This window comes from Lampetra fluviatilis, chromosome 17 (genome assembly GCF_964198595.1).
Source record: "Lampetra fluviatilis chromosome 17, kcLamFluv1.1, whole genome shotgun sequence".
Classification (NCBI taxonomy): domain Eukaryota; kingdom Metazoa; phylum Chordata; class Hyperoartia; order Petromyzontiformes; family Petromyzontidae; genus Lampetra; species Lampetra fluviatilis.
In genome coordinates, this window is record NC_136291.1 from 785460 (window position 1) to 800435 (window position 14976).

The 14976-nt window shown below is 54.4% G+C and overlaps 1 protein-coding gene across 2 annotated transcripts in view; it reads left to right on the plus strand.

Moving 5' to 3' along the window:
• Positions 1-3908: 3908 nt before the first annotated feature.
• The window catches only part of PIK3R4 (phosphoinositide-3-kinase regulatory subunit 4), a 29262-nt gene continuing 18194 nt past the window's right edge, over positions 3909-14976 (plus strand). The window contains exons 1-11 of one of the 2 annotated variants that reach the window (XM_078863948.1): positions 3909-4126; positions 5767-5902; positions 6431-6684; positions 7072-7436; positions 7994-8127; positions 9835-10002; positions 10572-10702; positions 11245-11525; positions 11894-12028; positions 12539-12760; positions 13537-13710. In XM_078863948.1, the coding sequence (XP_078720074.1) occupies positions 5786-5902; positions 6431-6684; positions 7072-7436; positions 7994-8127; positions 9835-10002; positions 10572-10702; positions 11245-11525; positions 11894-12028; positions 12539-12760; positions 13537-13710 (1981 nt within the window). In that variant the 5' untranslated portion in view covers positions 3909-4126; positions 5767-5785. The remainder of the gene's footprint in view (positions 4127-5766; positions 5903-6430; positions 6685-7071; positions 7437-7993; positions 8128-9834; positions 10003-10571; positions 10703-11244; positions 11526-11893; positions 12029-12538; positions 12761-13536; positions 13711-14976) is intronic. The other variant, XM_078863947.1, reaches the window with a different exon arrangement.

Genomic DNA, 14976 nt, shown 5'->3' on the forward strand with positions numbered 1-14976 from the left:
CCCGTGCCGCCCATGACCGTGCCGCCTATGACCCGTGCAACCAATGACCCGTGCCACCCATGACCCGTGCCACCCAACACCCGTGCCACCCGTGGCCCGTTCCACCTATGACCCGTGCCACCCATGACCCGTGCCGTTCACCACTCCTCGGGAGACAGCTCGCGTACACGCGGCGCGGCTCGCACCTCCTCCACACAAACAGCATCACGTTTCCCCGCTCTCCCCTCGGCCAAGGAACCCCTCCCCACGCCCCCCATTACCGCTACCCCCCATCACCCCCCTCTCGCAAAACCCACCCTCATCACCCCCCCCATCACCCCCCACCCCATCACCCACCCTCACCACTGAGGGTGCAGGTGCTGCGATTGCGCTGGAGCCTGCGGGCCGGAGGGGCCGGCGCGCCGGGAAAGGGGGAGGGGCGGCGATTAGCGGTATGTGAGCGGGGGGGGCATTTAATGAATTGGACCTGCAGGGCCATCGAGACCTCGCCACAGCGCCAGTGACCAGTGGTGTCATTAGAACCACCGTTGAGGCTAAATAAAATCATGGCACGTCAATTTGGTGTTCATCCCAGCGTCTTACACTATCATGGTGAAGTATGGTCAAATGACCACCCCGCCCCTCGTCACCCCCGATGACTGACGCAATTTGAGGATTGTTGATTCGCAGAAACGTGTTGGAGGCTGCTTGGGGGGAGGCCTTCATCCAGCAGTGGATGGGCCATGGCTGTCAATGTCTCTATTGCAGAGGACATTTGGTCTCAATGAACGCGTAGATGGTTATACAGGAGATTGATGATGATGATGACTATGATGATGAAGGGTTATTGGGGCCCCACTGCTTCTCTCCAGACTCTGCAGAAGTAGGGAAGTTAGGGCAACAGCCCCTCCCACCGCTCTCTCGGGTCGAGTAATTGAATCAATGTGGGAATGCGGGAAGGTCACACTCCAGATGTAATAGCGGCAATTACTGCAAGAAAACAATAAGACGTATAATAAGTGCATTTATATCCGGTGGTGGCGCATGGAATAAGCAACCTAAGCAAAAGCGGAGAGTCTCAACATTGCTCAAGGAGCCCCGCATTCATAGAAATGGCAGTGGTTCATCAAATTAGCATCTCGAATTCAGACCTTGATAAACATAGCAAGCCAATTCACATTAACAACTAATTCATATTCCAACTCTATCTTGTCTGGCACTCTTCTCTCGTCGCATTCGCCCTCTCTACCCTGGGTCCGCATTCATGGCGTCTCGCTACAGTCCCCATCGCTTTGTCTCCACGTGTTGTCATCTTCTTCTTGGAGTTATTGCATTGAAAGGGAGCTCATAAAACGCTGTCTTCATCGGGCCTCCCAAGTTGGCCAGCAAGTTCACTGTGCGCAGCAGGAAACAGCGGACTGCTTGCTTTGCATCACGGTGGCTAGGAGAAGTCAACTATCCTCGCCTGGTGCACAGGAGGTCGTGGCTTCGATCCCGACCCCGACGCCTGCTGTATATTTGGAGTTTGAATGTTCTCCCCGTGGTTCTGTGGATTTTTCCCCGGGTCCTCCGGTTTTCCCTTCACATTTATAAACACGCGTTTAGAGCATTTGGCTGCTATACATTTCCACACGATGAGCCACTTTGTTGAGCTATCATTTGTGGCCAGGTCGCTTTTGAAAAAGAGCTATATACTGTAGCTCAGTAAACCTAACCTGGTAAAATAAAAAAAAAGTTTAGTTTAGTGTCGCAGTGACATTGTTCGTGTGCCCACCCGAGAGCCTCTGGGATAAATGTCCACACACGATGCATTTTAACTTCTCCGTCAGCCGGCACGCTTCGTCGGGCGAATTTGTGTTCATGGCGTGCAATCACGCGCGAAGCTCAGACGAACAAGCAGGTCGGAGTACACGCAGGGCCGGACTGAGATTGTGTAGGCCCCTGGGCTACAGGTACTGTGAGGCCCCCAGTAATATTTTCAAAAGGAAAACAAAGTGAAATAAAAATAGAATTGTATTTCTACAAGGCTAACAACAAATAAAATACAACATTCACAACTGAAATTACTTTTCACTTCATCTCTGGAGGCCCTCCAGCTGGCGTAAGCCCCTGGGCTGCAGCCTCTAAAGCCCCGTGCCTTAATCCGGCCCTGAGTACACGTACAGTCCTCGAATTCCACTCAACATCAATCAGCCGCGCTCAATTCCACTGCTGGATGAAAAGAACGAACTTCCTCCCCCCGAAGCCGCCACCTCTCACGATCCCGGGGTGGAATGACAATCCACGCAACCCCTGCACACGAGCCGATTGCACCGCTCTCCTGTGGCTCGGTGACAACCACCTCGACCACCATCGCTGTCCTGTCGCTCCGTGACAACCACCTCGACCACCATCGCTCTCCTGTGGCTCCATGACAACCACCTCGACCACCATCGCTCTCTCCTGTGGCTCCATGACAATCACCTTGACCACCATCGCTCTCTCCTGTGGCTCCATGACAACCACCTCGACCACCATCGCTCTCCTGTGGCTCCGTGACAATCACCTTGACCACTATCGCTCTCTCCTGTGGCTCCATGACAACCACCTCGACCACCATCGCTCTCTCCTGTGGCTCCGTGACAATCACCTCAACCACCATCGCTCTCTCCTGTGGCTCCGTGACAATCACCTTGACCACTATCGCTCTCTCCTGTGGCTCCGTGACAATCACCTCGACCACCATCGCTCTCTCCTGTGGCTCCGTGACAATCACCTTGACCACCACCGCTCTCTCCTGTGGCTCCGTGACAATCACCTCGACCACCATCGCTCTCTCCTGTGGCTCCATGACAACCACCTCGACCACCATCGCTCTCTCATGTGGCTCCGTGACAACCACCTCGACCACTATCGCTCTCTCCTGTGGCTCCGTGACAATCACCTCGACCACCATCGCTCTCTCCTGTGGCTCCGTGACAACCACCTCGACCACTATCGCTCTCTCCTGTGGCTCCGTGACAATCACCTCGACCAACAGCATTCGAGAAATTCGCCAGGGACGCACCCTGCAGGGCGAGTGTGGATGGAGCTTCAGTGGGTGACCACCACCACCAGTCCACCACCACCAGTCCACCACCACCAGTCCACCACCACCAGTCCACCACCACCAGTCCACCACCACCAGTCCACCACCGTACAAGAGCAAAGCCATGGGTAGGCAGCAGGCAGAAGTGCATAAACGCATTGTTGTACCGTACTTCTATGCCACTTGCACGGCATTATTATTATTATGATGTAAAAACGTGTACAGCCTGGTTTGTCAATTCACTTCTGGGAGAACGCCTCCTGACGCTGACTCGGTCGTTGGGGGGCTGGGGGGGTATCCACTCGGGAGATGGAGCGTGTGAAGTCACTTCAATGTTGAAGTCACTTCAATGTGTTGCAGGTGCTGGCTGGGTGGATGGGCGTTCGCAGGACCGTGAGAGGCGGCGACGGCTCATCCAGCGGTAGACTGCCCATGTGGCTGATTTCATTGTATTCTTGCGCTTGGCAACGTGGTTGAGGAGCTCGATGCCGAGGACCTGCTGCTGCTGCCACGGCGAGATGGCCTCGGCAGCCAGAGAGAGAGAGTTGGTGTCGCGTCGCTGTGCCCTCTCCTCTGATGCAGGAGCGCAGACCACAGCGGGGTTAACATCCAGTCCAGAGACTGGGTTGCATGGCTACTTTTGCACGGCTGTGGCTCGTGTCTTTCGTCTTCCGTTACAGAAGATAAAACAAATGATGGTGACGAAGACTTAAAAAATTTAATAAAAATATTCATGTCTCGGTCCGTCCCGGGTCTCCCGGCCGGGTCGCACCCCGCGCCTATCCGGACTGCGCTTTCCAATCGCGCGCGGGGCGCCCCGCGTGTCCGCGCTGGGGAATGTGGAGGCGCCGAGGTCGGGGGTCAGGGGTCAAGGGCCGGGCGCTCTGTTTTGGTTCCAGGGTTCGCGTCTCCGTCTCTCACCACCTCCTCCTCCAGCTCCACCTCATCGTCTTCGCTTCCCATCATCGGCGACTTCTTTTGTTTTGGCTCCGAGTCGGGGAAGCGGAAAGGGGGAGCGAGGGGAGGCAGCGGCCGAGGCGGCTGCTGCTGCTGCTGCTGCCGCCGCCGTCTCGACGGTCGGTGCGCCCAGCGAGGCCGGGCCTAGGCCAGACGGACTTGCGGAGGCCCCGGGGCCTCCTCCTCCTCCCCCCTCGGGCCTCCCTCGCGTCTCTCAGCGACCCCCTTCCTCTCGCTTCGTCGTCTCTCGCCCACCCTCCCGTCCGCTGTTCTGGCACAAAGTCTGGAAGCGTCTTCTCTGGCCGCTGTGAGCTCGCGTAGGCCGCGACAGCTCTTCCCTAGCAACTCCGTGTCCCTTCCTCGCCTCGCCGCTCTCTTCTCTCACCGCCGCGTGTGTGTTGTTTGTATGTTGAACCTCTTTCGCACCGTTCGTAGCCAACCGTGCTAATCGGGGGTGCGGGGGGGGGAATACGACAAACTAAATACACGAAGCAGCTGTAAGCCGCGTGACAACAATTGTGTCACGAGATGGAAGACCCCGGCCCGTCCCTCGGCCGTGCGTAGCACCCCCCCGCCCGCTCCACTGGGCTCCTCTCCACGTCGCTACAGCGGCGTCCTTCTCTCGTCGTCCTTCTCTCGTCGTCCTTCTCTCGTCGCCCTTCTCTCGTCGTCCTTCTCTCGTCGCCCTGCGACGCCTGGGCAGTTCCAGGTCGTGGGGATCCCGCGTCTCCCTCCTAGTCCCAGCATCTCCTGCTCTGCTGTTCATCTCTCCTCGTCGTGTCTTCAGCTACAATGTTCTCGTCATGGCCGTATAGAATTTGACTTGTGACTGTGCGCGTCTCACGGCCCTGTCAGTGTGTGTTCATTTTAACCCTTCTATCGCGGCGTCTTCTGCCAGACTCCCCTCAGTAGAAATGTGTGTCCTCAAGTGATGAGACCACGTTTCCCCGGTCATGTCATCATCTCCCGCCACGTCTCGTGTTGGGATGTGTTCTCGTCGTGGGTCATGGAGGAGCTGCCACTGCTGTCGCTGGCTCTGCCTGTTCTCATATTCAACTCTTCTCCTGTCAACACGCATCTCTTAATCGGCTCTTGTGTGCTTCTCTCTAAACCCTTCTGTTACCAAAACACCGTCGATAACACGGCCTTAAACGAACATGTGACGTTTTTGTGGTGTTATTTAACCTTTCGCACCGCTGCCAACACGTTATCACCAACTCAGTTGAATGTTGTCGTTACCTCGTGTCTCACGATCACGTCTTCACCTACCAGAGTGACTTCCGAAGACATCGTGTTGTTGGTGTCGTAACATTTTTAAAGTCGGTTGTGATGGAGCCAACATTTACTGCCACCCTTAAACAGTGTAGGGAGTTATAGCCCGAATGGTGATTTGTCAAACCCGAGGAAATAATATGACACAATTTATATCCCGTTGTCAATCAACTGCTGGATGAAGGCCTTCCTATTGCCACGCTGGTTTTGAGTATTGACAGTATTCACCACGTTGGTCAGTGCAGGTTGGTGAAGGGATGGCTCAGCACAGGTTCAGATATCATTTGCCACTGATGTTAACCGTGACCAGGAACCGAATACAGATCGCTGGGTTTATAGAGCGGTGTGCTAACCACTGCACCGCCAGTGTACCAAACCAGTCTGTAAGGAGAAGACGATGCTGTACTTGAATAACAACCAACAACCGTGCTGTAGTGACGTGACGCAGCGAGTGCGCGGTGTGATTCACGTGCGCTGTTTGTATTCCCCAGCTCTCCACAGGAGGACACCATGGGCAATCAGCTGGCAGGGATCGCACCGTCTCAGATCCTCTCTGTCGACAGCTACTTCACCGACATCACCGAGTATGAGTACGACAGGAACCTGGGCAGCACGAGGTTCTTTAAGGTGATGGCCACGGCCGCTGCCAGACCGCTCGCACGTCCGCTGCTTGAGAACGTCTCTCTCCGATGCGTTTTCAGGTCATACCCGCCGCGCGTTATTCTGTGCACTGTCTGAAGTATCGCCCCACTTGATGGGAGCTTCTTCAGGAACGGAACAGAGCATCTCACTTGCTCGTTTGTGTAGCGCAATACTGTTGACGGGGAGAGTGATGCTGGTCCACCTCCAATAACTGCTCGGTGTGCGCATTCTTCTGTGTTTCCCAGTTGTGTCTGTCCAACAGATATTTTCAGTTTAATTAACCTGTTGTACGTGACTTTTGTTGTGCACGTATATGCCTTGAGACCCACTTTCCAGCCTCCTTTATTTACTTCTAACATTTCCCATGGTTCATTCTCTTTGGATGTCATGATGACTATGTTAACAGCAAAATCTGAGATGGTTACTTTTTTGTTATTCCATAAATATGAATGCCATTTATGTCTTGTAAGTTGATGCACACTGATCAAAAACGTAATTAACGTGCCGTGGCAGGTGGCGCGCGCACGGCACAGGGAGGGCCTGGCGGTCGTGAAGGTCTTCGCCATCCACGACCCGTCGCTGCCGCTGCGCTCGTTCCAGAAGAGGGTGGAGGATCAGCGACAGCGGCTTGCCGTCGCCCCCAACTGCCTGCCCTTCCAGCGCACGGCGCTCACGGAGCGCGCCGGCCTGCTGTTCCGCCAGTATGTGCGCGACAACCTGTACGACCGCATCAGCACGAGGCCCTTCCTCAACGGCGTCGAGAAGAGGTGAGCAGTTGCGCTCTCTGCTGCCGCTGCGACGGCACGCGGCGCTCGCAGCTGGGAATGCGAGGATCGGAGAACGTACCAATCGAGGCGTAATGGCCTTTAAGAAACGTTATCAAAAGTTCTACTCTTGTGGAAATGGATGCCGTCACCAAGGAGCATTTAATTTTTTTACGGTCGTGTTAATATCATTAATGGACAGGATTTAGCCGCTGCTGGATGAAGGCATCTCCGAACTGTTACCATCTCTCACAGTCCTACGATGTATCAATCCTCACCACCTGCACACGAGCTGATTTCATTGCTCCAACGAGCGTAGCCAACCGGGCTGATTGGAGGTACGTATAACTCGGTAACGGGCCCAGTTAAACCTCCGTCGCGCCGTGCCAGGTGGCTGGCGTTCCAACTGCTGTCGGCGCTGCAGCAGTCGTGCGAGGCCGGCGTGGCGCACGGCGACATCAAGACGGAGAACGTGATGGTGACGAGCTGGGGCTGGCTGCTGCTCACCGACCCAGCCGCCTTCAAGCCCGTCTACCTGCCCGAGGACAACCCCGCCGACTTCAACTACTTCTTCGACACGTCGCGCCGGCGCACCTGCTACCTGGCGCCCGAGCGCTTCGTGGACGGCGGCGCGTCAGGCGCGATGTCGGAGCTGGCCGGCGGCGAAAACGCCAACACGCCGCTGGTGGACCTCGCCGGCAACAACCAGCGCCAGCTCGGCGAGCTCACGCACGCCATGGACGTGTTCTCTGCGGGTGAGCGAGGCCGCTGACCGTGCTGCACGGCAGCTCGTGGTGTCCCATCGCCGTGCCGTGTTTGTGTGCGTGTTGTTCGTCACGAGGCGACGCAAGGTACACTTACGGCCCGTTCATTGAATTCACCCATGTAGGAACCAGTCTCACTGCCGGTTTCTGCGTTGTAAACGTGGACCAACACCACCACCGCCTTGCCTCCATGCACACGCACAGCAGCATCGGCCTGTAATCAGCACGCCCGTCAAAGCTCACTCAACACGTGGCAACGATGGTAGCAATAATACAGACACGTAGTATACTAAATAGATCCGCAGTCTTTTCTGAATCCACTCCATGCCTCACCACGCTCGTCAGAGCGGGTCCATGAAGGCAGGGACCATAGACGTGGCAGCATAGTACAGCAGTGGATTTAGCGATACTGATAGTTTCACTGATTTAATACTTTCGAGGCCAAACGCATGCTGGAAAGCGATACAGAATCTACGGTGATTTTTTGTCCTTATTAAAAAGGCGGCGGCGGTGTTGAAGACGCACCGTTTGTTGCACGGGATTGGCAGGCTGTGTGATCGCGGAGCTCTTCATGGAGGGGATTCCTCCATTCGACCTCTCCCAGCTGCTGGCGTACCGGAAAGGCGACTTCAACCCCCAGACGGTGCTGCGCAAGATCGAGGACGATGACATACGGCAGCTGGTTCGTAGCCTTGTTCACGATGACGTCATCCTCATTATGCAGCACTGTCAAGACGAGGGTTGGTGGATTGCACAACTGTTGTGAAACTTCATTCCCCTGGGTGTCGAGGTGCCACGCCATGGCTTGTCAGGAGAGTGGGGTATAGCAAAATGCAGACTAATGTCATCTGTTCCTTCTCTTTGGGATACAGTATCATCCCCTCGCACATGTAGGTTTTCTCCAGGTGCTCTGGTTTCCTCCCACATGTATAAATACTCGTTCTTGGCAGAAAACGTCTTAATTTATAGATGACTACAGAGCTTGGGCAATTGTTAGTGCCGATTCATTGCCAGGCTGCTGCCTTGCAGCTTGTCTGTGGTCCTGCAGCGACTGTGAGGTGCAATTTGCACGAAGGACGATGACGCTATGTCAAACTAAACAATCATATTATCACACAGTAGGCATTGGGTAAAATCAACGTTGCCTCAAGAAGAAACTTTTAATCAGTGCACACGTCCTGCTGTGATTAGCACGGATCCAAAACACGGACACTAAAGGAAATGGAACGAAAACTGAAATGTTCACAAATAATCGCGGCGGTGCTTGCTGGGAATTTCACTGAGAGCCAGAAAGAGGACTGCGTGGATGAGAGCACGAATACAAGTTGTAGGTGGGCTTGGGCAGGAAACGTCGCTCCAATTGATGATTGCCTCCAGCCAAGAATAACGAAGGAGCGGCAGCCAAAGGAGAGGAACACGGCCGAGAGGATGAGGTACAAGGAGATGGAGCAACGAGAGTAACCTACTGTGCCGGTCCTGCATGTAATGTTACATCCTCGGACTGTGAGAGATGCCAACGGCTTGAAGTCTTCATCCAGCAGTGGATAGATCATGGCTGATGATAATGATGAGAAACAGGGCCTTGATTTTCTCGCAGTGCTTGCCACAGTTTACTGATGTTCAACGGAAGCTAAAAATCTCTCACCCGCTCAAACAAACGACGTTCGTTTCAGTTGTAAATATAGTCTCCGTGACGGAAGTTTGATCAAAAAAGTTTCTGCGAGCAGTCCGTGCCAGCACTGTTAATGATAAAGATCTCTTTGTTTTAACCCGTGCCCTCATTAAGCCGTGTGCTAGTGATGTATGCAATACAAGTCTGCCAAACAAACTTGGTTCAAAGACGGTGATATTTAATAACCTGTACCAAGGAAGCCTCGGATAATCTCGCTATGTTTTTAGCACGGCGATTGAGTGTGGTAGGCGGGTTACTCAGAGGTCAGAGTGCTGAGCTGGCACCGCGAGATCCTGGGTTCGGATCCGGGTGCTTGCGTCCAATTAAAACTGGATTCTCAAGTGTCATGAATCGATGGTTTCATCCTGGTCACCAGTGACTGCACACAAAAAAAATATCGTAGGAAATCTGCTTCGACATGTAATGTGGCTAACTTCTATCTCTAAGATTTACATTTTATATTTGACGCTATGTAACAAACATTACACTCAGTGGCAAGGGTAAAGGTGGTCAATGCTGCTCCTATTGTGTGGACCGGAGTTCAGTGGCCTCAGAGGTCGCACTGAAATCTGCTTCTGTGGGTTGTTCTGCAACACAAGGGTTGCACTTCTGTGCTGGAGATCCAAGTCGATTCTTCGTTTTGTGACATGATGCTGATAGCGCGATCAGCTTGAAGTTTTAGGGAAAAGACCAAAAGAGAATCTTTGTGTACGGCAGGTGCTGCACATGCTGGACAGAGATCCAACGAAGCGCCACTCAGCCAAGGAGTACCTGAGCCTGCAGCGTGGCTGCGCCTTCCCCGACTACTTCTACTCCTACCTGTGGAAGTACCTGTCCCGCTTTGCCGGGCAGCCTGCCCTCACTGCCGACGAGAAGATACTGAAGGTGCGTGTGCTGGCTCCTCTAACTCCTGACCCCAGAGTGGGAGAAGCGCGCTGCAAATGCATACATCGGGTTTATGAATGCGAGCGATGTATAAACCGGTCATGGGCCCCCCCTTCACCAACCTGCATTGACCAGCGTGGTGCAGTATGGTTAAACAACACCCACGGTCGAAAGGCACGGGAGACCATCACGTAGCAATGGATTAATGAAGAGCTGTATATTGCGTTGTTATAGATGTAAATGACAGTGTAATTGAAAGTTATTTACAATGTATTACGCACGCGCACCTGTGATATCCAACGCTAACGCTATGGGATAAACGTCAGACCTTGCGCCTCATAGTGGCTATGAAGGAAAGTAAGTGGGCTTGGGGCAGGACACGTCGCAAGCAGGAGCGATGGCCGGTTGGTGAAGCTAACAATGGAGTGTCAGCTAAAAGAGGGAACACATGTGAGAGGATGAACGCCGCAGAGATAGACGGATCGTTGTATGGCAACGGCTTGGGGAAACATTCATCCAGCAGTAGATAATGGGTGATGATGATGATTGATGATGATGACGGTGAACAGATTCAGGAGGACCTCCCAGAGATCCTGCTCGGCCTGGGCTGTGAGGAGAAGCGAGATGAGGAGAAGGAGGGTGCTGATTCAGGCCTTGTCATCATCGTCTCCCTTGTCACCTCGTGCCTGCAAAACCTCCGGTGAGTGGTGCCTTTCAATCAGGCGATTGAGATTGTATGTTACAGTAGGCGAGCGGTTTGCCAACCGTGTTGGTATGGGCGCCTGCTGATTACGACCACTGGTCCCTACGCCCATTACCCCATCCACAAAAACACAACTGAGAATTATTAAGGCCACAATACACAGATCACGGGTCCATGCCTCCAAGTTATCGCGGAGTTAGTAAGGCATTTGTTTCGCATTGTGTGTGAGTGTGTTTTGTCACCGCAACATCTCACTGACTTTCCTCAAACAATCAAACTTTCTCCTGCACGGGATCCATGCCGCAGCATGCGCCCCCACCCCCTGGAAGGCGTGGAGGGAGGAGCACGCCTCGCGGGTTGAGAACCGCTTGATTTAGATAGTGGCATTCCCACGTCACTCTTGCAATTGAGACTATGCTGGTCTCTAGAGTTCTCACCTGGTTCAACAAAAATAAACTTGGACTTGGCATTGAATGATTGATACCCTTACTTGGTAACTAAATGTCCTGCGAATCTTGCGAACGGCAAACCGAACCCAGGCATTGCCCGGCCAAGCTCGCGGCGCTGGAGCTGACGGGGCAGCTGGCGCGGCGGCTGAGCGCCGAGGTGATCCTTGACCGGCTGGTGCCGTATGTGCTGCACCTGGCGGGTGACACGGTGCCGCGGGTGCGCGCCCAGGCGCTGCGCACGCTCAACACGTGCCTGGCGCTCGTCCACTCGCTCCCGCGCAACGACGCCAACGTCTTCCCCGAATACATCCTGCCGGGCATCGCCCACCTGGCGCAGGACGACGCCACCGTGGTGCGGTTGGCGTACGCCGGTGCGTTAGTGCGCGCACGCGGGTGTTCGTCCGTCCAAGAGGTTGTCACTTTACGTAACGCCGTAGTAGGTTTTCGCAACCAATGTTATGACTCATAATTGATTTTTGTGTGGGGTCGTGTAATGATCTTGGCCAAATCTGGCCAAATAATTACTTTCAAGCAAAAAGTCGTAACCGATTGCTACATTTGGCAGTGATTATTGTTTTCTAACTTGCCGGTGTGAGCTGACAATAATAATAATAATAGTTGGTGCGTGAAACACTTGTACACTTGCCAATTAAATTATGTTGTCTGAGTTGGGTGGTGGAGGGTCGCACAGCAAGCCTGTGGCCTAACACAACGGGGGCCGTGCGCGCGTCACGTGCAGAGAACATCGCCGTGCTCGCGGAGACGGCGCTGCGGTACCTGGAGATGGTGCAGTTGGGCCAGGCCGTGCAGAAGGAGGACATCGCCGCTGATGAGCCGGAAGACTTGCTGCACGTGCGTGGGAGCTACGACACAGGTGGGCGCGCGGCTGCACCAATGAAGGCAATTCGGCGCACTTGCGTTACCTGTGATTACACCGAGGGTCCGCTGGGTTATGGAGGCTAAGCATGCTCAAGCCTGGATAGTGCTTTTGGATAGTAGCCGTCATGCAGAAGCAGGTTGTCACAGAGCTACGGCGACCATGTGATGGGCAGCAACAGAGGGCAGTACAACAAAATCAATTGGTTTAACGCTGACATATTTGTGCTCTGAATCTTTACCAAACCGTGCTGACCAGTGGTGAAGTATGGTCAAAATACTGCCCATGACCCACATGCTGTGCGGAGACCCTCATCCGTCAGTATGTTTCTGTTGATATTTGAAAGGTGTTCACTGTTCCGCCTGTACGCCAAAACAAATCATCACGCACAAAGATTTGACGCGGCGGTAGGAGGGGGTGAGATGGTGCCGAACGCGCTGCCTCGACGACCCGAGCCAGTCCCTCGGGGGTTAACCCGCCGGCGCCATGCTCGCCGTGCCCTACCAGAGCTGCAGGGCCTGCAGGAGATGGTGCAGCAGAAGGTGGTGACCCTGCTGAGCGACCCGGAGAACATCGTGAAGCAGACGCTGCTGGAGAGCGGCATCACACGCCTCTGCGTCTTCTTCGGGCGCCAGAAGGCCAATGACGTGCTGCTCTCGCACATGATCACCTTCCTCAACGACAAGAATGACTGGCACCTCCGCGGCGCCTTCTTCGACAGCATCGTGGGTGAGCGCCGAGCCCTCCCGGCACCGAGCCCACGACACGCGCTCCTCGGCTAGTCTCTCGCCCCCGCGGCTCGCCTCGCCGGCTGTGCGTGGCACTGCAACCGCGAGGCCTGAAATGGGCCGTTTTGAGACGATACGTGTGCACGTATCGTGCACACGTACGGCCCTCAAGTCAAATCCCCTGCAGGATAAAGGCCCTCCTCATGTCACGTAGTCATGACCAGGGGTCGGCAACCTGTGGCTCCGGAGCCGCATGCGGCTCTTAAGGACTGCCTCGTGACGTTTTTCATATACATCGAGGCTCTTCACATATTTGAGTTTTTTTTACCGAATAAAAAAAAAATGGTTCTTTATATTTTGGTTGCCAACCCCTGGTCATGACCCTAACGAGTTTCTTCTCAACAGCTGATTGAATATTGTATAAGCGATGGCTCCACATCCTACAGAGGAGAGCGATAAAGGTGTAATGAGCGAGATTGAGATTTGGTGGGAGACTTGTAGAGGCTGCGAGATCCCTCCATGCCTCTTCACGCACATTTACATTCTAGTTCCGACTTGTATGTATCTGGAACTTATTTCGCACCGTATGTAGCCAACTGTGCCAATCGGAAGTGCAGAGGTGCGGGGGAAGAACAAACCTCTGACTTCTACAGTGGTGATCTGTGTCGTGGCAGGGCGGTGGAACGTCCGTGTTATTTAAGCCGGCGTGTCTCTGCGAGCGGAGGGCACTGTCGTGTAGCCTAATGGTGGGCCTGCCTGCGTGCGTGCGTGCGTCAGGGGTTGCGGCGTACGTGGGCTGGCAGAGCTCATCCATTCTCAAGCCGCTGCTGCAGCAGGGTCTGAGTGACACGGAGGAGTTTGTGGTGTGCAAGGCGCTGCACGCCCTCACCGCCATGTGCCAGCTCGGCCTCCTCCAGAAACCCCACCTCTACGACTTCCTGGGCGACACAGGTAGAGAACGCCCTCTTGCACCACCCCTCCCACCCCACTTCGTCATCGCCATTGTCGTCAAAATCAAAGCGATTTCTGATTAAAATCTCCCCTTCACTGCCTTAAGCGTGTCTGATTAGGACCGATGGCGACGTACGGTGCGAAAACAAGTTAAACATACATCAGCTCTGGCGCTTTTGGTTCTATTTATAGGAAGCAGGCCACACTAATGGTGATTGACACCTTGTTTGCTGCAGGTGTTTCTCATTTTCAATCACCCGCTTTCCCTATTACAGGTGGACCCCCACCCCCCTCTATTGTATTCTCCCTTGCTACTTATTTGTGCCATGTTACATAAGCCATTGGTCGAAATTCCATGTTCCTATGGCAGGGGTGAGTCTCTTTTGAGGACAACTGCTGACTTTCCCACTGCTGGGTGGGGGCTTCCCCACCCCGTACTTGACATGCGGATTACTGGACCATACTTCACCATGCGGGTTGGTGAAGGGGGTGAACGTAGACACGGGAGCATATAAATACAGTACAACAATAGACTTTATTGCACCACCCTCTGCTGCCCGTAGGGTAGCCCCACAGCAGCCTGTTACACCTGCAGCGTACGGCGGCCGCCCTTGCAAGCGCCCCCAACATGGAGGGCGCTCTTCAAAAGCTTCCTCTGCGTTTGTGCACGGCACGCACCGTCGGGGTGTTTTGCCACCGCCAAACTGACGTGGTTGGCGATTAACATCCTGTTCACACGAGAACCTTGTACCGGCGCAGAAACGGTAATTGTGAGTGATTTGCAGCTGTCTCGCCACCCTCTCCACCCCCCCCCCCCCATAAACGTTTTGAAGTTCTCGCATTTTCCAAACCGCGCCTCACGCTTGGCTTGGGACCTTCTCCCTGCCCCCCCACCTCTCTCTACACCTCCTCCCCATGGCACTCGCTGCCCGAGTCTGACCGGCTCGCTAATCCGCAGCAGATGTGCTGATGGGAAGCAGATGTCTGGCCCCAGCTGTGGCGAGTGGGCCCCCCTATCGAGGAAGCTGGAGGAAGCTCGTTGTTTATTATCAGGGACCGGCCCTCGCATCGCACTGGACTTGCAATCCAGAGATTGCCGGTTCCGATTTGTTGCAGACGCTGGCGCGGCAGGTGAAGCGATGGTAAAAGTTTCCTGAATCCCTGCGCCTCCGTGCCCCCGGCAGTGTGAATGGGTGCACCGCACGCAGTGGATCTGCAGGTCGCTGGCAGCAGTGGTGTGAGCAAGAAGTTGCAGGGCTGCCTTCA